The 23,986-nt window shown below is 48.9% G+C and overlaps 3 protein-coding genes across 6 annotated transcripts; 2 read left to right on the forward strand and 1 right to left on the reverse strand.

Moving 5' to 3' along the window:
* Positions 1-1,796: 1,796 nt before the first annotated feature.
* KRTCAP2 (keratinocyte associated protein 2) lies at positions 1,797-4,998 on the forward strand. The gene is made up of 5 exons (XM_081340174.1): positions 1,797-1,925; positions 2,683-2,837; positions 3,069-3,132; positions 3,231-3,297; positions 4,697-4,998. Exons 1-5 carry the CDS (start codon positions 1,922-1,924, stop codon positions 4,815-4,817), a joined length of 411 nt encoding a protein of 136 aa, XP_081196300.1. The 5' UTR covers positions 1,797-1,921; the 3' UTR covers positions 4,818-4,998.
* Positions 4,999-10,585: 5,587 nt separating this feature from the next.
* On the forward strand, positions 10,586-12,673 carry DPM3 (dolichyl-phosphate mannosyltransferase subunit 3, regulatory). 4 transcript variants are annotated; one of them, XR_014028091.1, is made up of 3 exons: positions 10,586-11,243; positions 11,676-12,161; positions 12,251-12,673. XR_014028091.1 is itself a non-coding variant. In XM_081340364.1 (2 exons), exons 1-2 carry the CDS (start codon positions 10,939-10,941, stop codon positions 11,959-11,961), a joined length of 591 nt encoding a protein of 196 aa, XP_081196490.1. In that variant the 5' UTR covers positions 10,586-10,938; the 3' UTR covers positions 11,962-12,673. The 4 variants fall into 4 exon arrangements, 3 of the variants coding, with proteins under 3 accessions (XP_081196490.1, XP_081196492.1, XP_081196491.1); XM_081340364.1 differs by having other exon boundaries at positions 11,676-12,673; XM_081340366.1 differs by having other exon boundaries at positions 11,185-11,239; positions 11,676-12,673.
* Positions 12,674-12,894: 221 nt separating this feature from the next.
* Positions 12,895-23,006, reverse strand: SLC50A1 (solute carrier family 50 member 1). The gene is made up of 6 exons (XM_081340363.1): positions 22,823-23,006; positions 20,894-20,971; positions 20,234-20,357; positions 18,956-19,117; positions 15,164-15,283; positions 12,895-14,606 (listed from the first exon to the last, which is right to left on the reverse strand). The coding sequence occupies exons 1-6, from the start codon at positions 22,894-22,896 to the stop codon at positions 14,505-14,507; spliced, it is 660 nt and encodes a 219-aa protein (XP_081196489.1). The 5' UTR covers positions 22,897-23,006; the 3' UTR covers positions 12,895-14,504.
* Between the last annotated feature and the right edge of the window lie 980 nt (positions 23,007-23,986).

The following is a 23,986-nucleotide window of genomic DNA, read 5'->3' on the forward strand; positions in this document are numbered from 1 at the left end:
GACAATAGCGGAGGTTTTCTCCCGCCCCCCCCTCCCCGCGCCATAGGTACCCCAGAGCCCCCCCCACACACCTTTTGCACTCCACCCCTCCCCCATCCCGCCATATATTGCACAGAGGGAGGGGGGCATCCTCCCCCCTCCCCGGTTTTTTGTGCAACGCCCCCCACCCCTCCACCCATTCATCCATCCTTCTATCCATCCGACCACCCCCCCACCCCCACCCCCACCCCGGTTCTCACGCTTATCCGGACGAGGGCGTCCATGATGGAAGTAAAGGAGTGGAGGTCGTCGCCCTCGGCCATCTCTCCCGGGGAAGTGGGACGGGGATGCGCCCAGGGCGTCCGGGCCCCCCCCCCCTTCTCCCCGCACAGCGCCTGCCTGCAGCGGCGGCGCCGGCGGATTCCTCGGTCTATTGCAGCTGGGACCGAGCGGTGGAGGGGGGGGGAAAGGGGGAGAAAGGGGGAGTGCGCATGCTCGGGGGAAACTCAACCCAACAGGGCTCCCCCCGCCCACCCACCCCCACCTTAGGGAGGGGGGGAATTCTTTGCACGGGCGTCTGCACCGCGGTTGCTGGAAGCGGACGAGCCCTGGGGATTTGCAAGTGTAAAGGGGATTTGGGGGGGGGGTTGTCACCCAAGCCGGGGTTCTGCATCAGGGTGAGCCCCGGGAGCCGTCCGCACAAGGTCAGAGGCTGTCTTGCCCAGCTGGGCATGCCCAGCCCCGATGGAAAGGCCGCCTCTGAGCCTACGCAGAGTGCCTCTCCGCTTCTGCAGAGCAGAAGGCTTGCAAATGATTGCAAAGGCGACTCCTATACACACACACACACACACACACACACACACACACACACAGACACACACACACACACATATATAACGAAAGCTTGATTTTTCAGCAATAAAAACTGTTTTAGTTTTTAATTCTATCCCAGTGTTCATTTGTTTGTTAATTTTAACATGCCTGGGATTCGTATTTTTAATCTTATCAAGGAATGTATATATATGTATATATATGTATATATATATATATGTATATATATATATATATATATATATATATATATATATATATATATATATATATATATATATATATATATATATATATATATATATATATATATATATATATATATATATATATATATATATATATATATATATATATATATATATATATATATATATATATATATTAATCCCATTTATATCCCGCCCTTCTCCGAAGACTCAGGGCGGCTTACAATTTAAGCACAAACCAATGTGCTTAGCAATAGCCTTCATTCTTTGTTAAGTATTTAGAATGCACTTGTCCAGACACGGGACAAATCTTATTTCCTGTTTCAGCCTAGCCCAAGGCCATCTACAGGCAGTAGCCACAGCAGTGGCAGCTCATATTTGTGTAAATTTTTTGGCTTGCTAACAAAGAATATCTGTCTCCCTTTATTCTTTGTTAGCAAGCCAAAAAATTTACACACACACACACACAAACATATATGTATATGTGTGTGTATATATATCATTCCCCCCCAATCTTTGCCAAAGCGAGGGGGGGTCTCGAACCCGCGAAACGATTTTACGCTTCGCTTTGTTCGATGCCTCGGGCAAGGGAGAGGCGGGCGGCTGAGCGCGCCCCCAAGCGGCGAGCCGGTGAAAAAGGCACTCCGCCTATTGACGAGGCAAGGCAATGACTGCGCATGTACCAAAGCGCTCATTCGGTCTCCTTTTGTGCGCAGGCGCGGAAGGAAAAGTACACGTCTGCGCTCAGTCCCGCGCGTGCGCACAGAGGAGCTTCGGCGTGGTTGGAAGGAAAGAGGCTCTTCCCGGCGGCGCATGCGCAAAGCAGACAGACGCTCTGGTTCAAACCGAGGAAGGCTCGTTGGCTCGGCGGACGGAACGGAGGCATCATCACGCTGCGCATTATGGGTAACGTGGTCTCTGGGAAGGGAGAGGTGGGCATCGGATTCCCCCCCCAGGGCATCCTGGGTAATGTGGGTAATGTGGCAGGGTGGGTAAGGCAAGACAAATGAGAGACCAGTTCATTACACAGAATCCCTCCAAACTGTGCTGGACTACAATACCCATCATTCCCAAACAGCTTCCCTGGACATAAACACTACTTGTGTCATTGTGTGTTTGCTTTCATACTACAGGGGCATTCTGGGCACAAGGGAATTATGGGTAAAAGGGCATTGTGGATGGAGGGAATTATGGACAAAGGAGCATTGTGGACAGAATTATGGGTAATTATAGATGGAGGGAATTATTGGTAAAGGGCATTATAGATGGAGGGAAATATGAGTAAAGGACCATTGTGGATGGAATTATGGATAAAGGAGCATTATAGATGGAGGGGATTATGGGTAAAAGAGCATTGTGGACAGAAGAACTTTGTGACTCTCACAAATAGAAGATTTAACATTTAAACCTATCATTTTAGTATTTTCATAGAAGGAAGGCTACTGCTAAGCTTGTAAGCCGCCCTGAGTCTTTGGAGAAGGGCGGGATATAAATGGAATTAAAATAAATAAAATAAATAAAATTTTCCAAGTCGTACCCTCTATATTTCCGACCTGTTTTGCTGAAGAAGCTTGAAACAGGGCCCCCCAGACCCTTTTTGGACCGTTTGCTGAGGACCGCATCGTCCCGCCGGCCGTGACCGTCTCTCTGTCTTTCTTTCCAGCCGTCAGCACGGGAATATCGCTAGTCCTGTCCGCCCTCTTATCCCTGCTGCTGTTCACCGGGATGCAGATGTACAGCCGCCACTTAGCCTCCAGCGAATGGCTGACCATCCAGGGGGGTCTTTTGGGGTCCGCCCTCTTCATTTTTTCCTTAACTGTATCCTTTCGGGCCCTGGGGGTGCTTGTGCCCGTCTCTTGTGTCTCTCCCCCCCAAGGGAGACGCTCTTAAATAAAAGGTATTAAAAACAGGCCCCGTTTAAAAAAAAAAAAACACCTTACAGAGGTTTTCCCCGAAGGACGGCGAGGGGCAGAGGGGAACATCTGGATTAAGATGATTGCAAAATAGGATGCTGCCTTTCCTACGCTTGTCCTCCTTGACCCACACCAGGCCTTCAACAACCTCGAAAGCCTGATTTTCGGCAAAGGGTTCCAGGCAAAGGTCTTTCCTGAAAGTGAGTCAAATGCAGACGTGGTTTGTTTGGGGAGCTGAATGGATTATCCTGATTTTTACCTGGTTTTTTTTCCCCCTTTCCTCCCCCACCATCTACAGTTATTTCCTGTCTCCTGCTGGCCCTGTTTGCATCAGGATTGATTCACCGAGTGTGTGTCACCACTTGGTAAGGACAGAGGTGGGGGGGAGAGAGAGAGAGAGAGAGAGAGAGAGATTAAATTGGGGAAGGGCTGAATTAATCTTTATAATGCTTTGGTAAACCACATTTGGAAGACTGTGTCCAGTTTTGGCGGCCATGAGGCTAAAACGTACGAGGAACGGTTGCAGGAATTGGGTACGTCTGGTTTAGTGAAAAGAAGGACTGGGGGGTGAGGTGGGGGGAATGACACGATAGCAGTCTTCCAATATTTGAGGGGCTGCCCCAAAGAAGGAGGGGGTGTGTGTGTTTCACCTATTCTCCAAAGCACCTGAAGGCAGGAGAAGAAGCAACAGGTAGAAACTAATCAAAGAGAGAAGCAAGGAGGAATTTTTTCGACAGTGAGAAAAATTAATCGGTGGAACAGCTTGCCACCAGAAATTGTGGATGCTGCCTCGCTGGAGGCTTTTAAGAAGAGATTGGACAGCCATTTGTCTGGAATGGTACAGGGTCTCCTGCTTGAGCAGGGGGCTGGACTAGATGACCTCCAAGGTCCCTTCCAGCTCTGCTACTCTTTTTTTCTGTTCATCCAGACACAAATACTCAATCCAAACAATTCCGGCTAAGGGGTGGTCTGGATTTCAGCACGTCTGGGAAAGCGTTTTGGAAGAGCAGCTGAATATTATCAGCGTAGCTTAACTATGACGGGAGAGCCCAACGCCTTAAGTCTAAAAAAAAGGGGGGGGCTTGGCCCACCTCTAAGGCAATTAAAGGAGCTTAAAAGAATCCCACCTGGATAAGGAATGTGAGCAAAAAAATAATAATCCTAGGTTTGTTTGTTTTTTGTTTTAAAAAAAATTGAAAGGCCTTGTTGGGAGGGAGAGATGGAGGGAGAGAAAAATAAGCAGAGAGAGGGAGGGAGGAAGGAGGGAGGAAAGGAAGGAGAAGAAAGAAAGAGAGAGGGAGGGAGGGCAAAGGGAAAGAAAAGGGGAGAGAAAGAGGTAGAGGAAGGAGAGAGAAAACCAGGAAAGGAGGGAAGCAGATAAGGAAAGGAAACGAGGGAAGAGAGGAAGGATTGGAGGGGAGGGGAAGGAAGAGGAAGAAAGGCGAAATAGAAGCGGAGGAAAAAGAGAGAAAAAGCAGAGGAAGGAAGGACAAAGAAAAAAGACAAAAAGGAAGAAAAGCAGATAACATTAGGAAACAAGTGGAAGGAAGGAAGGAATAGAGGAAGGAAGGAATAGAGGAAGGAAGGAAGGAAGGAAGGACTCATCTATCTACCCACCCACCCACCTCTTAATCCAATTGGACTTTGGTCCCTGGATGCTGATATAGCAATAAATCCCTTTTAATTTTCAAGGGCTCCTGGACCTGTGTGGCCGCAGGGAGCAATCTTAACCCCGGGCAAATTTGTTCCTGTCTTCCCCTACAGCTTGATCTTCTCCCTGGTCGCCCTCTACTACATCCAGAAGATCTCCGCCACCCTCTACCAAATGGCCACCCCCGTCTCCATGCCCGCCAAGACGGTCAGCAAAAGCCGGAAGAGGAATTGACGACGGAACATTCGCCCGCCCACCCCCCCTCCTTTTCCGGTTTCCGAGGGGCCCTCGATAAAATTCAATAAACCTTTTTTTTTTTTAATAGCAAAAACAGCAACCAGACCGGTGTCTTTTTTTTTCTTTTAAACAGCTTTTGAGTCCTCTGCTTTCTTACTGTCGGCTTTTCGGGAGCGCTTTGCAAAATTTAGTCTTAATTTTCCAAGGCTCTTATTCATCATCTGCAATTGGGCAGTGACTCCGTCGAAGAGGGAAAATTAGAATCGCAATTAGACAATTACGATACTTGGGACGAAGTATGCTTTTTTTATATAAAGGTAAGGTAAAGGTTCCCCCGCACACGCGTGCTAGTCGTTTCCGACTCTAGGGGCCGGTGCTCATCTCCGTTTCAAAGGCGAAGAGCCAGCGCTTGTCCGAGGACGTCTCCGTGGTCATGTGGCCGGCATGACTGGACGCCAAAGGCGCACGGAACGCTGTTACCTTCCCACCGTAGTGGTCCCTATTTTTCTACTTGCATTTTTACGTGCTTTCGAACTGCTAGGTTGGCAGAAGCTGGGACGAGTAACAGGCGCTCGCTCTGTTACGCGGCACTCGGGATTCGACCCGCCAAACTGCCGACCTTCTGATCGACAAGCTCAGCGTCCTAACCCACTGAGCCACCGTGTCCCCCTTTTTTTTTTCCTGGCCTCTCAAGATTGGGTGTGTGTTTGGGTTTGTATGTGTGTGTGTGTGTCTCCCCCTGATTTCCCCCACCCCTATTATCCCAACAATCCAGTGGAGAGAGAGGAACTGGCCCAAATCCATTCGTTTGGAGATCCTACAGATCAGGGATCTGCAAACTTGGTAACTTTTTAAGAGTTGGACACTTCCAAGTCCCAGAATTGCCCAGCCAGGATTCTGGGAACTGAAGTCCAGATAACTTAAAACTTGCTGGCTGAGGAATTCTGGGAGTTGAAGTCCAGATTTCTGCAACACTGAACAGAAATACTGGCATAGATGACTATCTAGCATGGTGGCTAATGCCCGTGAAACCTTAAAGCTGCTGCCGAAATAGGGCAGGCTGGGGATGATGGGTGTTATCGCCAACCTAGACACTCTCAACCCTGTGCCACAATCAGATCTCCAGCAGGGAGCGCTGTAGGCCAAGGAAAGCTCAGACTTAATTTTAATTTATTGCAGGATTTCCTAAACTTGCCCGCCCTTCTAGAATTCAAGGGAATCTCTCATGTATATATGGGTCACCTTGGATGAATCCCCCCAACCAACAATGTAGGCTTGTTCCACGTGATTGACTTAACGACAGTTCATTTAGCGACCAAAGCAGAGAAAGAGAAAGTTACAGAGAAACAAAAAGAGAGAGAAAGCAAAGAGAAAGAGAAAGAAAGAAAAAAAACAATCTCGCATTGCAAAAATTGGGGAAATAAAATAGCCAACCGCTCCGGCCTCAGTTCCAAAACTCAGCCAAGCATCTTTTCTTTGCCTTCCCTCTTTCTCTCCAGCGAGGTGTGTTTAGACCTGTAGGCAAGGTGAGCGCACTTCACGGGGAACCGGGCAGGTTGAAGCAAGTCTCGGCCTGGAGTGTTTATTTACTCGATGTTTCAAAGACGGCTTCAATAAATAAGCTCTTTCCCTCCCTATCTTGGGTTTGGGCTGGGGGGGCTGGGGGTGGGTGGGTGGGCTTGGCTTGGCAAGTCCTAATTTGCTGAGCTGGATTCCCCTGGGGCGAGGAGAGGCTGGGTCCCAAGTGACCACACCGACTGTTTTAATTTCTCTGTTTTCTGGGTAAGGAGGAAAACACCGACAACAGACAAGAATATATATGCGTATTTGGGGGCTTCCAAGCTGTGGGCAGGAGTGGGGGGGGGCATTCGGGGAAGGGCGAGGTTGAATCATGGACATCGGCAAAGGGGGAAAATAAACTCCCAAATCTGGGAAGAAACGATAAGATAAAGAGCCTTGGTGGAGCAGTGGGCTAATGCCTCCTTAAGTAACACCAGCTGCCTGCAATCAGTGCAGGTTCGAGTCCCACCAGGCTGAAGGTTGACTCAGCCTTCCATCCTTCCCAGGTAGGTAAAATGAGGACCCAGATTGTTGGGGGCAATTAAGCTGACTTTGTAATAATGCCGCTTGGGGTGTGTGTGAAAGCCCTAATAAGCAGGCATATGCATAGAATGAAGGCTACTGCTAAGCTTGTAAGCCGCCCTGAGTCTTCGGAGAAGGGCGGGAGATAAATGGAATTTTTTTAAAAAAAGACATGGAGGGAAGACTCTGAAATTGAAAATCTTTCCTTCCTTCCTCCCTTTCCCCTTCATTTCTTTCTTCCTCATTCTCTTCCTCTCCTTCCTTCCCTCTCTCCTTCCCTTCTTTCTCACTTTTCCTTTCCTTCCTTCCTTCCCTCCCTTCCATCTGCAAGCATCCCTGCTAGACACACCGCTGGCTATACCTGCTCTAGCAGGAGTAAATTAAGCAAGAGCCACACGGAAGAGAGAAAATATGTTTTCCTAAGTAATCAGCACTGGGATCAAGCAAGCCAGCCAAATCCAAATTTCAGAATATTTTTCTATTGTCCCTGCGGCCAAACATTTCCCCCCCCCGTGCTCCTAAACACCCCCCCATAAAAACCAACAGCTTTGAATTCAGATCCTCTCGCTGGAGGGGAACAAAAAAAAACGAGAAGGCAAAAGCAGGAACATTGAGAGAGAGAGATATATTACACTGGCTTTTTTGGGACAATTCTTAAGAATAGAAAACCCCTCAGGCTGGGTGGGTGGGAAATTAAGGGGAGATAAGATTTCTAGGAAGACTGGGAGAGCTGTCTAAGGAAGCCTTTGGAAAAGACAGGAAGGATTCCTGCCTTGAACCCAGGACCAAAACGGGTGGGAGGGGGAGGGCTAGACTAGATGACCTTTTAGTTCTGCTCTCAAATCTCTGCTCTGCCTTTCCAGCCTGTCCCGGTTGCAGCCAGATGGGCCAGTTGAAACAAGGAGCAAATTTCATCTGCAGACAGGACCCCCTGACCTATTTCGAGCACGTCCGGACGTGTGTGGTCTGTTTTGTCTTTGCAAAACGGGGTTGTGCGTCATGGAAGCAATGACATCCCCAAACTTAGAGAGAGAGAGAGAGAGAGAGGTCACCTGCCCTGGAGGATTCTGGAGGGGGGGGGAGGAAGAGTATGTGCGACTGTGCTTTGCAACCCACCTCCTAAAAATCAGATTCAACAACAAATTCCCCCCTTGAATTTTTCCACAGTCGCTCAGGTAGGCTATGTCTGAGCAGAGAGGCTCCACTTATAATCCTCTGGACCACCAAAAGCGTCGCCAGATTCTGCCTCTCCCTTTAATAATAATCTCTCTCTCTCTCTTTTTTATCTGCTGTGTGGCACCGGCGCTAATATAATAAGCCACTGTGTGATTTATTTGTGCATATTATTTAGAATAAATTGTGATTCACACAGGCGTGGAGATTTGCTAAAGCAATCCGGAGGCTATCTGCGCCCCCCCCCTCCTCTTTTTTTTCCCCCTTTCTCCGACTGGGGAAGATTCCCAAATAAGGCTGGCTGGGGGTGATGGGCTTTGAGGTTGCAGCGCCACTGGCTGTCGGAGGGCTGCTCCTGGCCTTTTGGCGTTTTGGCTAGGTCGGCCGTGCGCCAGAGTGTGAAGCTGCAGGAATAAAAAAGAGAATTGGGGGAATTTACACCCTGCTTTGCAAGGCTGAAGGAGAGACACGGTGTTTTGCCGACTCAGCGTTCTGGCTAAGCCAGCCCCGGGCGTCTCTTTGTTTGGGAGCCAGGATTTCCAGACAAAGCAACTCCGCAGCTGTTTTTCCCTTTGATCGGGGAGAAGGCACCCCGGTTTGCAAGGAGGGAGCCAGCCAGCTCCCCCCCTCCCTCCGCCACAAACTACCAGAAGATCTAGGGTTGTTGGGTTTTGGTTTTTTTTTAATAGAAAGGAGAAAAGTACTCCGTGCATGCCCAGAGGCACCACACAGGTGAACCTGCTTTAAAGCAGAATATTGAAATACAAAGAAGTCTTTCCGATCCCGCAGGCCTATTTGCACAGGCTGAGAGAGCTTTATTTTTTTTTTTGGTGAATTCTGGTCAGTGGGGAGGCAGGCCAGAAAGTGGGGGGGGGAGGAGGAGGAGGACTGGGGGGTCCTTGGTGCTCTCTGAACTTGGTGATTTTCTTGCAGACGTTTCAATACCCAACTAGGTAACGTCATCAGTGCTGGAAGGGAGGGAGGTTTGCAGGAGGGGGGGAGGAGGAGGAGGAGATGGCAGAGCAGAAGATGGAGAAGGAGAAAGAGGAGAGAAGGAGAGAGAGGAGGAGGGAAAGAAGGGGAAAGAGAAGACAGACAAGGAAGAGAAGAAAGAGGAGGAGGAGGAGATGGAGAAGATACACAAGGAGGAAGAGGAGGAGGAGAAAGTGGAGAGAAGGAGAGAGAGACGACCAAGGAGGAAATGGAAGAGAAGGAAAAAAAAAAGAGAAAGGAGGGAGAAAAGCAGAAGGAGAAAGAGGGAGAGAAGGAAAAGGAGGGAAACAGGAATGATGGAAGAGAAGGAGAAAGAGAGGAAGGAGGGAGAGGAAGAGAAGGAGAAAGAGAGAGAAGGAAAAGGTGGGAAATAAGACGGAGAAGACAAAGAGGGGAAGGAGAAGGATTGAGAAGGAAGGAGAGAAAGAGGAGAAGAAGATGGGGAACATGGAGACCACCCCAGCCCAAGATGCCACCCCTCCCTCCTCAGATCTTCGCCACCTCCCCACCCCAGCCAGCCTCTCCTTCCCATCTCAGCCAAATCCCAGCCTGGGCCGGACACGGAGGAAGCCAGATGCTTCCTGCAGGAAACAGCCTGCCTTTCCCAGCCAGTTCCAGGAGCTGGGAGAAAGAAGGCTGGAAACAACAGTGGGAACGTGGCGGGTGGCAGCGTCCCCACGCAGGAGCAACCCCCCCTCCTCCGCTCCTTCCCGTGCCCGCCGGGATTCCCGCGCGCCTGGTCAGAGAGCCAGTGGGAATGTCGCAGCGCCTGGTTCCCATCCCCTTCGGCCAGGCCCACTTGGTTCCTCGCAGAGGAAGGCGATGGCTGGGTTGACGGGAAAGGGCTGGGCATCGCCACCTTTGATACCAAGTCAAAATCCTGAGGACTGGCAACTTGCCTTTATTAGTTCAGGAAATGGCTTTCTGGGTGAGCTGAAAGCAACTTCCCGGACTAAGGTGCCAGTCCTCAGGGTTCCCTCTAGGTGACCCGTTTCAATTATGTTTTTTTGTATTTTGATCAATTGCTCCTAAGTATTTTTCGGCGGCTCTCTTCCATGCGAAAGGAAACACTTTAAGAGAAACTAAAGTCAAGGTTCTAGCCCTCATGGTTGTGTGCTCCAATAGGGCGGGCTTGAGGGCAGAGGAGAGATGTGTGATTAGAAACAGCAACGACAACAAGTGGCTTTTTATATCAGGTGACAAAATTGAGACAACCAGAAAGCCAGCAACTATGCATCTTCCTCAAGTAATAATGCCAAGCTTCCAGTCCTCATGGATTTGCCTGGAAGTCTGATTAAAATGCTGAAAGGGAGCTTTATGATAAGAGTCCCATCTTCATGGCTATGCATGGAGAAGTGATGTAAATGCTTTATAATATAATATAGTAAGACTTCAGTTCCCATGGTTTTGCATTTGCATTTAAACACATCTCATAAAGATTCCAGTTCTCATGATTCTGCACAGACAACTGACTTAACTACCATGTTTATACATAATAAAAAAAACCAATACTCATAATTCTGCATAGACAGGTTATTTAAATGCAACACTAAGAAAGATTCCAGTCCTCATGATTCTGCACAGAAAACTGTTTTAAATGTCCTGTTTATAAATAACAAGGATTCCAGTCCTCATGATTCTACATATAAAACGGATTTAGCTACAGCATTTATAATAAAAGTTTCCAGTCCTCATGATTCCGCACAGAAAACCTCATTAAATGCCATGCTTACACGTAATAAGGACTCCGGTCCTCATGTTCCTGCATATTCAACATTAAAAAAAAACAGCATTTATAACCAGGTTTCCAGGCCTCAAGATTCCGCATAGCAAACGGAGGTCAAGCCCAGAATAACTTCAACAGGGTTAAATGAGAGTTGGGTTTCAAATGAGAAAAGGCAGACGCTTACTTCCTGCGGACCCCCAAGAGCGTAGCAACTCCTCCCCAGCACTCTGCCCATGCTCAAGAACCCGCCTACCCTCTCCAACTTCCGCTAAAATAAAGTGGGACAAAAACTACGACTTCCGGCGAGCACCGCGGCGCTCCACCGGCGCCACCCGCTCAGCAAGCGCGGGGATTGGAAGGCGCGGGAGTGACGTCACCAGAGCGCGACGGGCCAGTCGCGGAAGCCTGGAAGGAAAAGTCTCTCTGCGCCCGGGAGGAAAGCGGGGTCGGTGGGTCGTGTGAATGCGGGCAGGGGTCGGCGGTTGCGGGTCTGTCTCTTGGGAAGCATTTCATTTTCTTTCTTTTATTCTTTCTTTTGTTTTGCAATAGTTGCAAAGAATTGGAAAGGGCTGGGTGGGCATCCGCTTTTTGATTGCCGCTCCTAACAATAAAAATATAATGACAGTTAGAAGATGCACAGATGTAATCATGCAATAATGGGGAGGAAGGCATTGCAGGGAGAATAATGGGGAGGAAGGCATTGCAGGGAGAGGCTGGGGCATTCCCCCTTTGCAAAAAGAAAAAAAAAATAAAAAATTCTGCATGTACTTGCAAAGACAGTTCTTAAAATGTGGGCAGAGGGGTCCTGAAATATACTGAGCCAGGCAGATGCTTGCCAATCTCCCCGTTTTCACCGTGGTTTTTTTTTCCTTTTTTTTCAGGATCATGACGAAGCTGCTTCAGTGGCTCGGCTCTCTGGCCATCCTGGGTGGCATCTGGGCTGCGTTGATGCTGGATCTCGTGGGGCAGCACCCTTTATCCCCAAGCTGGCACCAGGTGCTGTGGGCCTTGCCGATCTACCTGTTGGTGGCATTTGGCTGCTACTCCCTGGGAGTTGTTGGCTACCGCCTGGCTACCTTCAACGACTGCCAGGAGGCCTCGCTGGAGCTGCAGGCGCAAATCCGAGAGGCCCGGGCCGACCTTGCCCGCCGCGGCATGAGGTTTTGAACCCGGGGCTCTTGCGGAAACAGAAATGACCCATGGACGATAAACGATGGACAGGACTGAACTGTTTAGGCTGTGGCCCGGCGGGAGAATCCATCCAAGAAAAAGAGCCGCTTCTTTTTTTTAAAAAAAACAAACCTAAATATTGCTTTTTTATTAAAACTTTGAACAGTAGCAAAAAGCAATCCGACATCTGAATTACCGTATTTTCCGGCGTATAAGACGACCCCCCAACTTTTGAGATGATTTTCATGGGTTAAAAAGTCGTCTTATACGCCGGAAAATACGGTAGTGAAAAAAAGAAAAATAAGAAATGGAGGAAAATAGTGCAGAGAATAGGAGGGAGGGAGGGGGGAGAAAACGGTTGATAATGAATGGAGGACGCAAGGAAGGCATGGAAGGAAAAGGAAGGAAGGAAGGAAATAGATCGCTAGATAAACAGACAAGGAAAGGAAATAGATAAACACGAGAGGGAGGAAGGGAAGGAAGGTAAAAACAGAATTGATAATGAAAGTGAAGGAGGCAAGGAAGGAATAGAGGAAGAACAATCCACATTTTTTTTTTAAAAAATTGCTTCTTCTCCCAAGTCAGAAAAAGAGCTTTTCACGAAAGGAGCCAGACAGACCGAAATATGGCGACAAGGAACGTAGAGCTGAATTTTCTTTTATTTATTTTTCTGCTTCTCTTTCGCAATTAAATTGAATTTTCATTTCTGGAGCGTGGCAGATGGGATCTTACGGGAAATAGGAAATCCCACAGGGGTGGGGGGAATTGCTGGCTATACTATTCTAGAGGCTTAGTTTGCAAGACAGGTGCCAAAGTGGCGAGTAGGTTTGCATATATATATGCAAAAAAGACACATATGCACCTCCAGGAAGACAAAACCTTTTTTGCATGCACCTACTAGCCAGGATTAGACTGTCTCTGTTTTAGCTGATGTTTCAGGACCTTGTGCAAACCAGACAAATGAACAAAGGAAGGAAATTAAAATCTTCCATTTAGCACTGGGGGGTGTAGCTCAATTCACGGGGGATCTGCCCCGTATTTGCATCAGATTAAAAGCATATTTTTTTCAGGACCGTAGTAATTTTGAACGGTCACGAAATGAATCCTTTTAAGTTAAAAACTACCTGTATTATGGTTTTTTTTCTCCTACGGTTGTCTGCCCAAAGTATTAATTCTTCATAAATATTAATGCCTTCATTTTCCCTTCACACTCTGCATTTTTGTAGTCTAACACACACGGAGAGTTAACATTGTTTGGGTGTGCCAGATTAAATTGTGTCTACAATCCAAGCGTGATGATGATAATCATTTGGGTTGTTCCTTTCTCCAGAAAAAAAAAAGAAAAAGAAACCAGGATATTCTAGATTTTTGGGGTTTATTTAACTCACACACCTTCCAAGTTGGCGGGGGCAGCGCAAAGACACCTGTTAATTAGAGAGGCAAATAATTAGCCCTTTCCGGAGAGACCGGTGGCTTCAAGGACAGGAAGGCGTGACTCGGTTTCCCTGGCATTCTGGTCCAACAGGGCTTGGGAAGACAAACATTCGGTCCTTCATAAAATTGCACATTTTCCTCCCCGTTCTGGAAAGGGCGCCTTTGTATAGCTGACGGGGAAAGTTAAACCTATTTGTTACACGGAAAAAAAGTATCAAAAGGTTTGGAAGGGGTCCGGGAGATCATCTAGACTGACCCCATCCCAATGCAGGGAATTCCCTGCAGGGAATCCTAGAATCAGAGGGTTGGGGGGCAGCTTGGAGACCCTCAAGCTTCTTCCAAGGAGGAATCCACGTCAAGAAACCTTAGAAGTGATTTTAGAGGGCATCACCTCGGTCCCTTTTGAATACTGGGATCCACTAGATGGAATCCCAGTCAGCAAGGGGCCTCAGACCATCTGGATCAACCCCCCCCCCTACCCAGGGGGTTAGGGTTAAGCATTTTGTCCTTTTTTAATTCACCTTTTTTAAAATCTTGTTTTGTCCCTGATTTTCCCCCCTTTTGTCTTAATCTTCTGAATCAAATAAAAAAGTTTGGAAGCGGGAGCAAAGGAGGAGGGGGAGAATTTTTATAAAAAAAGGCATTTCTGGTGGACGGATAAGGCAACTTTGGCAGTCTGAATCAAGTCCTCGAAAGAGAGAGAGAAATGACAAGATTTCGGAAGCTCAATGTTCAAAACACTCTGATGTTTTTCCAACAGCTTTCTGCCCCCTCCCCCAAAAATATCTGATGGGGAAACACCTCTACATTCCCCAGACTTAGGGTCTGCAAACCTCTTTTAAAGAGGCCAGCGAGGGAATCCCGCTCACCTTGTTCGGGAACTGTTCCCCCCCTCCCCCGCCCCGGGAATTCACATTCCCTCCCACTGTAAAATGCACAGGAGTAGCCCGGAGTGGCATTTAGTCCATCCAGATGGAAATAAACCTCCATGCTGGACAGAGGTGGGCAGGCTGTGTGCCAAAGGCGAGTTGGGCAATCCAACATTATTAGCACGTTTGCTGATTTCTCGGCTGACTGTGGAGATCTTCTCTGCTCCCGTCCCGTCTTCAGGCCTGGAGAAGCTTGTAATTTGTGTCCTTTTCGGTGGGATAACGCCAGAAAAGCCAGAATCGTACAAGGCTGGTTGCGATGCCTGGCACGTTGGGAATCTGGAGGAGGAAGAAGAGAATTGTGGGGTCCTTGTGAGGGGGGGGCTCTCTGAGCGTGGGCGGTTCTCTTGCAGACCTTTCGGGAGCCAACTAGGGAACAGCATCAGTGCTAGAGGAAGGGGGGGGTTAGGGGAGGAGGAGGAGGGCTGGACTGTGGGATCCTTGATGCTTTCTGAGCTTGATTGTTTTCTGGCAGGTGTTTCATTATCCAACTACTAGGGAATATCATCAGTGCTAGAGGAATGTGGGGTTTAGGGGAGGGGGAAGGGGAGGGGAAGGAGGAGGAGGAAGAGGAGGAATGGACAGTGAAGTCCTTGCTGCTTTCTGAGCTTGGTGGTTTTCTTGCAGAAGTTTCATGACCCAGCTAGGTAACATCATCAGGGCTACAAGTTCAATCCTGAGCTACAAATATTCTCGTCTATCAAAGAAGAGAGTAGCACGCAGCATAAAGCAGAAAAATCTTGTCAACAAGCCATCATCTCTCCCTGCTCATTCTCTGCCCTAAAACTCAAGTTTCTTTCGGCTCAATTCAGGCCCCAACCTGGCCAAATACTAACCGCGATATAAAGATCGTCCAGAAGAAGCCCGTAGAAGGTCCAGCTGACCGACGCCAGGAAGGTGGTGACCGTCAGCGGGAAGGACAAACAGCGAGTGGAACGGCTTTTCACAATCTTGATCTGGAAATAAAAATATTTACTTCTGCTTGAAATCAAATCTTTTATCGGGAATAAAATCATCCGAATGGCGCAGGCGATGAGGGGAATGCGACCCCATTCTCCCCGGCCCCTCTGGCAAAATTATTCGGAGATAATACGGTATATTCATGGTCTAATGCAGGAGTGAGCACGTCCCTGGTTTTGGCACTTGCAAAGAACAGGAGTTAATATTAACCATAGTTTGGCTGGATTCCTGTAAGTTAAGCCACATTCACACTGGTTTTTACGTCCTTTTTTTGGTACTTTTCTGCATTTTTAATTCTATCCCATGCCCCTCTTGCATTTCAGGGACAGTTACAGGATGGGCACGTTTTATGGATGCTACATTAAAAAGAGAGCTAGCATATTCATGGTTTCCCTAATTGTAGTTTATGAAATAAGCCACAATTGACGGGTCTCATAAACTCCACCATACCAAGCTGAATGTGGCTAGGATTCTGCCTTAAATTAGGCCAACATATGGGGTTTGTTTGGGGGCCCAGGGGGAGATGCCAGCACACCTGCTTAACGGCGGTTACACGTGCGCTAAGCATTGCATTCTTCAAGACACAGGGAGTCCTCAACTTACGACGAGTGAGACTGGAACTTCCATTACTGAGTTTGCAGGGAGTAGGGGAGGAGGAGGAGGAGATGGCAGAGCAGAAGATCCCGTCAGATAAAAGAAATGAGAAAAATAAAACTAAACTAAAATAATAATAAAGTAAATGATAAAATAAAAATAAAGTGAAATAAAAATAAAGTGAAATAAATAAGGTAATAAAATAACCATAAATAAAATCTGACACAGCATCGCCAACACCTGACTGTCCAGCCTCTATTGGAAGGCTCGCCCTGAAAAACTCCTTCCACGTGGCCGCCTGTTCCACTGACTTGACAGCCGGTTGCCACTTCATGTGGCTGTCAGTTCCGCCGTCTCACAGCTTACCAACCAGGAAACACTTCCTGACATACACAAGCTAAGAAGTATGAGCGGAAGGGCGACGGAGAGCCGACGGGCAGAAACCCGCATCGACCCAGAAAGAGATCCAGCTGGACTCTTTAGCAGCAACCAAAACTTTCCTAGAACCTCCAGCTTCAGTGGAAGTCTACCTTGGAACGCCAAGTAATAGCATCGAGAAGGGAAGAAAACGCGAAAGACGCTCTGGGCTTAGGCAGCTTCTGAAGAGAAAGCTTGGGTGGGTTTATCTGCGGGCTCCCAAGGGTGAACCTGGCTTGTCTTGGCGATCGCTTAACCTGGGTTGGACATCAAACCAGGTTTGCCTATTCTTTGCCTCTCTGCACCCTTTTCCGACAGGTGCCTCTTCGCTCTGAAACTCAGTCCGGACCCAGCCTTTCTCCCTTCTCTGCGTACGAAATTAGAATTCTTTTGCCAAGTTACTTAACTGTCAATGTTTGCTTCCGGCTCTCTGGGCGTTGAGCTGTCCTTAAACCGGAAAAACGGCAGGCGTGCATCCGCGTGAACAAACGTGTTGCCGTTTCTCAGGAGGGAGAGAGACCGGGGCCTGGCGGGAGGGAGGGAGGGGCTGTGCGAAGCAATAGGTGGAGCCGAGAAAAGGAACACAGCCTGGATGCTACTTTGCAGGCAGTCCTTGACTTATGACCACAAGCTGGGATCAGAATTTCCGTTGCTAAGCAGGACGGTTGTTAAGGGAGGGCAGCCCCATTTTATGGCCTTTTTTGCAGAATAGAATAGAATAGAATAGAATAGAATAGAATAGAATAGAATAGAATAGAATAGAATAGAATAGAATAGAATAGAATAGAATAGAATAGAATAGAATAATAGAATAGAACAGAATAGAATTTAGAAGTTACAATTGAAATATAGAAAATAGGATAGAATAGAATATAGAACAGAATAGAAATGTAGAATATAGAACAGAACAGAATAGAATATAGAACAGAATAGATAAAGAATAGAACAGAATAGAAACATAGAATACAGAATATAGAAAATATAGAATAGAAAATATAGACTATAGAATAGAATATAGAAAATAGAAAATATAGAATATAGAAAACATAGAATAAATAAGATGTCCCCATTTCACAATTTTTATGAAGCAGTGTAGGAGTTAGATGCACCATCAAAGTGCATCTAAATTTCTTTCTTGGATATGTCTAAAAGTGTACATAATTCCCTTTTTCCCCCTAATTTAACATCCATTCATACAGGGAAAGGCTTAAACAACAACAAAATTCAGATTCACACCCCGTCCCCCCCACACTCACACACAAACCCCCAAAACATCTAGGAAAGGAGACACCAAAGGCAATTAAATTAACGGAGAGTAAAAGATAATAAATGTTCTGTATTTTCCTAATTGGCATTTCCTGGCTGACGTCAACCACGTGGCTGACTGCTAGGCTGTTTTTAAACTTTCTCCCTTTTCCTATCCTTTTTTTTTCTTCCCCCTCTTAAGTTCTCCAAATCACACAGTTTCTGCAAACTCTGTATCTCTCCCTCTCCCCCCCTCTCTCCTTCCCTCTCTCTCTCTCTCTCTCTTCCTTTGGTATCGGTGATGCAATTTGGCTCATGTCAATATTTCCCGCCCATCTGCCAAACATTGAGAAATAATCAATGATGCCTCAGTTCCAAAGACGAAACTACTTCTCCCATTCCCATGTTCCAAGCTACATGCATTGTACAGGGGTGTGTCAAATGAAAGCTGAATTAATCTAATGAACTAACTTAATCTGAAGCAGGTCAGAAGAGGGCCCGCTTATGTAATCCTTGACCTTAAGCCTTCTTTCTTTCAGGGTTAAGCTGCTTTGCCTGCCCCTCGCTGAGGCTGAAAAATAGGGAATAAGAGAGTTTTAAACGGTCATGTAGATAAGATGGGTGGCTTCTGGGAGGTAGGAGAAAGAGAGAAGGGGGGAAAGAAAGAAAGAAAGAAAGAAAGAAAGAAAGAAAGAAAGAAAGAAAGAAAGAAAGAAAGAAAGAAAGAAAGAAAGAAAGAAAGAAAGAAAGAAAGAGGAAGGAAGGAAGGAAGGAAGGAAGGAAGGAAGGAAGGAAGGAAGGAAGGAAGGAAGGAAGGAAGGAAGGAAGGAGAAAGGAAGAAAAAGAGAAAGGAAGGAAGGAAGAAAAAGAGAAAGGAAGGAAAGAAGGGAGGATGGCAGATAGATTAGGGAGGCAAGGAGGAAAAGATAGATAGATAGATAGATAGATAGATAGATAGATAGATAGATAGATAGATAGATAGATAGATAGATAGATAGATAGATAGATAGATAGATAGATAGATAGAAAAACAGACAGAGGGACAGACATACCAGACAGGAAATAGAAAAGTAGAAGATGGCAGTTGTTTGATAGAAAGGTAAGTTTGGATGGATAGATGGATGGCAAGAGATAGGAAAAAAACAGGTAAATAACTAAAGGCAGAGAGGAGAAAGAAAACGATTATCAAATTTCATCTGTCTCCTGCGACAGTTTCTGCCCTAGATCTCTCTGGCAATGACAGGGGAACAAAGCATCCCTCCTCCAATGACCCGCCAAAGATTTTGGGCATCCAGGATGCTCCCCACCACCCCACCCAAAAGAGGTTGTCTCATTTTGCCAGGCAACGTCAAGCTCCGTGAGCCTCAGCGCGCAAAACCTCCACAGCCAGGAGCAGCGAAGATGCCACGTACCAGATCCGCCAAGGGCGAGAGGTACATGGTGATGGTGAAGAGGCTGCAGAAAAGGCCCAGCTGGGCGAGGCGGGTGACGGGATCGGGGACCATCAGGCTAAAATAGGCGTAGCCGAAGAGAAGGACCGCCAGCAGGGCTGTTGTTTTCCTCAAGACGGCAAGCTGGAGAGTAAGGAAGAGAGAGAGAGAAGTAAAATACGGAAGGTCCCGGGTGCTCTCTGAGCTGCGTTGTTTTCCTGCGGACGCTTCATGACCAAACTAGGTAACATCATCAATGCTAGAGGTGGGGTTTGCAAGGAGGAGGAGGAGAAAGGAGAAGAAAGAGAAGGAGAAGGAGGAGGAGGAGGAGGATTACAGACACAGCACTATAAAAATAACAAGACAGCGCTCTGTTTAGAAAATGGGAAAATTAGGAGTTGTGGATTCCTCCCCAGAGGCGTAATTCCATGTGTAAGTCAATATTTTTTCAGTGTCCACCCCCTTAGTGGCCGGCTGGTGACCCAGGACACGTGAGTCCAAGAGGTGGAGCTGGACAGCGGAGAGAAAATTATGGGGACAAGAACTTTTGTTGACTCAAGTCACCAACCCTCTTGAGTCAACAGCCGTCAGGAGGGAGGGAGGGCTCGGCGTGTCAGCCAGAAAGCTACTCAAACATCGGCTGAAAAACACCTCAAAATGTTCCTTGCAAACTTTACTGGACTGTAAAGTGGTGCGTAACCAGGAAATGCGAAGCAAGGCTGATGCGGGTTCGAGACGCGTCGGCCCAAGGCTTCCCTGAGGATCGAACTGGGGAACCAGGCCGTTTCCTTAGTCCTCGGCTTACGAGCAACATTGAGACTCCCTTTTAAGTCGGGCAACTGTGAAGCGGGACGCTGCAGGATTTTTCTCCGGCAGTCGTTAAGTGAATCCCTGTGGTTGTTATTTACGACGGTGGCAGCGGCCTGGGGTCACGTGATCCCCTTTTGAGACCTTCCGACGAGCAAAGTCAACGGGGGGGGGGGAACCGGGCTCAGTTAACGACCGTGTGACTAGCTTAACCACTGCAGTGACTCCTTTAACATCTGTGGCGAGAAAGGTCGCAAAATGAAGCCAAGCCCACTTAACCAATGTCTCACTCAACCAACATAAAAATTTGGGCTAGGTTGTGGTTAAAAGTCGCCATCCAAGGTAGCTCGGTAGAACTGCAGGGTTAGGAGCAGTCTACCTTTGAGTGCAACGTTCCACTGGCCAAAGGGCGGAGGGGAAAGAATGAAGGATATTTTGGAGAAGCTCACCCACCTTCTCTGAGCTGAAGAAGAAATAAACCAGGATGTACAGAGTCTGTAGGACGGCACCCACTGTGTTAACCATGATCAACGTCCGGTCGCCCTTCAGGAAACCGTAGCTTAGCCAACTCAGGTTGCTGATCCAGAGAGAGAAGGAAACAGATTTTTTTTTTTTGAGTGACCAGCCCACTCCCCTTCTCTGGATTCTCTGAAATGGTCCTTGACTTACGACCACAGTGAAGGCCAAAATTTCCATCGCTAAGCGAGGCAGTTGTTAAAGTTTGGTGACAAGAAATGTTGAAAAAATGGGCAAAACTCGACGCACGTCTCACTTAGACAGCCGCTTATCTGAGATGGTACAGGATCTCCTGCTTGAGCGGGGGGGGGGGGGGGGGGGCTGGACTAGAAGACCTCCAAGGTCCCTCCCAGCTCTGTTCTATTCTATCTGAATTGTGGTCGTTAAGCTGAGGACTGCTTGAAGTTGAAAGGGTTTAAATGTATTCCTTTTGAGGGCCCTGGGTTATGGTTGAGTAGATTGATCATGCACAAATGTACAGCCAAGGATTGACCAATCTCCCAGTCTTGTAAGGTCAGGGCTCGGAGGGGAACCTAGAGATCATTTAGTCCAACCCCCGTCTGCCCCTGCCCGGGACTTCACCACTGTTAGGCTTACTTTACGTCGGTGGTCAGAAACGGAAGAAACTGGATATTTTCCACGTTTCTGGTTGCAAACATTTTCCGCAGGTCGGTCCTGAGTGCGAGATATGGCAAAACAAAACAAGACAAAATATTAGATCATCCCTCTCCTATAACCTCACTCCCCATAAAAATTAATTCTCCCCCCCCCCATTTTTCCTCCCTTCATTCAACGCCAGCCATCCCACGGCTCTGCAGATTTGGTGGTTCAGGCAGAAAAATACTTTAAATGGGTGTGTGTGTGTGTGTGTGTGTGTGTTTGCATTAAATCTCAATTTGATGCCAAGAGTCCAAGACCCACAACTAAGGTCCTAACATGGTTTGTTTCTTCTCCCCAGGGTGGGCCCCCTCATCCACCTTCCCCCAAACCCTGCCCCACAACTATGCTTTCCCACCCCACAGCTGTGCAAGAGTTGTGATGACACACAGACACACACAGGTCTATGGGGCTAGTTGCCCCATAGCTCTGGGGATCTTCCTGCCCGCCCCGCACCCCACATAATTAAGCAAAGGGGTGCTGATGGTGCGCCTATGGGGCTGAGCCACGGGTGGGAAGGGAAAATCCACACCCCTCCCCCCCCCCCCCGAATCTTTCCTTCTCACACACACACAAGACACACCCCATAGCCACTTCAGCCCCACAACCCCCAGCTTTCCTTTTTTCCATAAACCTGTTTCCTGGCCAATCATTGCCCAGCTCACCTGGGCAGACAGGTGGAATCCTGGTGGGGGAGGGGCATTTTTGCTCCACCCACCCGGAACCTCCATGCCAGATTCCACCTGTGCACTGGGCGAGGGGGACTCATTTTGCCACAAGGCTTTTCCCCCTCCCCTTATTTCTACTCTGCCTCCAGACACCCGCCTAGCTCTGCTTATAGACCCCCAGCTCAGCATCCCGACCCCCAGTCTTGCTTCCAGCCCCCCAACTTTGCTTTCAGCCCCCCAGTTCTGCTTCCGGACCCCCAACTCTTCTTCCAGACCAACTTTGCTTCCAGACCCCCCAGTTCTGTTTCCAGACCCCCAGTCTTGCTTCCAGCCCCCCAACTTTGCCTCCAGCTCTGCTTAGAGAACCTCAACTCTGCTTAGAGACCCCCAGCTCTGCTTCCAGTCCCCCAGTCCTGCTTTCAGCCCCCCAGCTCTGCTTAGAGAGCCCTAGCTCTGCTTCCAGCCCCCCAGCTCTGCTTAGAGAGCCCCAGCTCTGCTTCCAGCCCCCCAGCTCTGATTAGAGACCCCCAGCTCTGCTTCCAGCCCCCCAGTCCTGCTTCCAGCCCCCCAGCTCTGCTTAGAGACCCCCAGTCCTGCTTCCAGCCCCCCAGCTCTGCTTAGAGAGCCCTAGCTCTGCTTCCAGCCCCCCAGCTCTGCTTAGAGAGCCCCAGCTCTGCTTCCAGCCCCCCAGCTCTGATTAGAGACCCCCAGCTCTGCTTCCAGCCCCCCAGTCCTGCTTCCAGCCCCCCAGCTCTGCTTAGAGACCCCCAGTCCTGCTTCCAGCCCCCCAGCTCTGCTTAGAGAGCCCTAGCTCTGCTTCCAGCCCCCCAGCTCTGCTTAGAGAGCCCCAGCTCTGCTTCCAGCCCCCCAGCTCTGATTAGAGACCCCCAGCTCTGCTTCCAGCCCCCCAGTCCTGCTTCCAGCCCCCCAGCTCTGCTTAGAGACCCCCAGTCCTGCTTCCAGCCCCCCAGCTCTGCTTAGAGACCCCCAGTCCTGCTTCCAGCCCCCCAGCTCTGCTTAGAGACCCCCAGTCCTGCTTCCAGCCCCCCAGCTCTGCTTAGAGACCCCCAGTCCTGCTTCCAGCCCCCCAGCTCTGCTTACAGCCCCCCAGTCCTGCTTCGAGACCCCCAGTCCTGCTTCCAGCCCCCCAGCTCTGCTTAGAGACCCCCAGTCCTGCTTCCAGCCCCCCAGCTCTGCTTACAGCCCGGTGCCAAACATGCCCAGCGTGAAGAGCAACGAGGTACAGGAGAGGAGCTGCAGCAGCGCCCCCGCCATCCCGGCGCGCCCCCTCCCCACCCGGGAGGCTCCCACCGGCCGGCTCCGGACCCTCCGCTGCCCCGGCAGACGCGCTGGCAGGCAGGCAGGCAGGCCGGTGGCTGGGCGGGCGGGCGGGCGCGGAGGGCACATCAGCTCCGCCTTTCCGGGGGAGGATCGCGCTGCTCCGCCCGGGCGCTTCGCGAGGGGAGCGCGGCGCTGCGAGTCGGCCGGTGGGCTTCTTGGCGAAGCGGAGGGAGGGAGGAAGAGAAAGGGAAAGAGAGGGAGGGAGGGAGGAGGTAAGGCAGAGGAGAAGAAGGGAAAGTGAAAGAGGAAGAGAGGGAGGGAGGGAGGAGGTAAGGCAGAGGAGAAGAAAGAAGGGAATGAAAGAGGAAGGAAGAGAGGGAGGGAGGGAGGAGGTAAGGCAGAGGAGAAGAAAGAAGGGAATGAAAGAGGAAGGAAGAGAGGGAGGGAGGGAGGAGGTAAGGCAGAGAAGAAAGAAGGGAATGAAAGAGGAAGGAAGAGAGGGAGGGAGGGAGGAGGTAAGGCAGAGGAGAAGAAAGAAGGGAATGAAAGAGGAAGGAAGAGAGGGAGGGAGGGAGGAGGTAAGGCAGAGGAGAAGAAAGAAGGGAATGAAAGAGGAAGGAAGAGAGGGAGGGAGGGAGGAGGTAAGGCAGAGGAGAAGAAAGAAGGGAATGAAAGAGGAAGGAAGAGAGGGAGGGAGGGAGGAGGTAAGGCAGAGGAGAAGAAAGAAGGGAATGAAAGAGGAAGGAAGAGAGGGAGGGAGGGAGGAGGACGAAGGAAGGAAGGAAGGAAGGAAGGAGAGAGAAGAGGAAAAGAAGGGAGGGAGGAGCGGTGAAGGAAATGGATAGAAGGATGAAATGGATAGAAGGATGGAGGAAGGAAGGAAGGAAAAATGAAAGAGGAAGGAAGGAGAGAAGGAGAAGGGAGAGGAAGGAAGCTAAGGAGGAAGAGAGGGAGTGATGGGTGGATGGAAAGAAGACAGGAAGGAAGGAAGGAAGGAAGGAAGGAAGGAAGGAAGGAAGGAAAAAGGAAAAGAAAGAAGTTTCTATTTAGTTCAATTATCCCCAAAGGACGCTCAAAAGACCCA

The sequence above is a fragment of the Vipera berus genome, assembly GCF_964194415.1.
Source record: "Vipera berus genome assembly, chromosome: 16".
Taxonomy (NCBI): Eukaryota; Metazoa; Chordata; class Lepidosauria; order Squamata; family Viperidae; genus Vipera; species Vipera berus.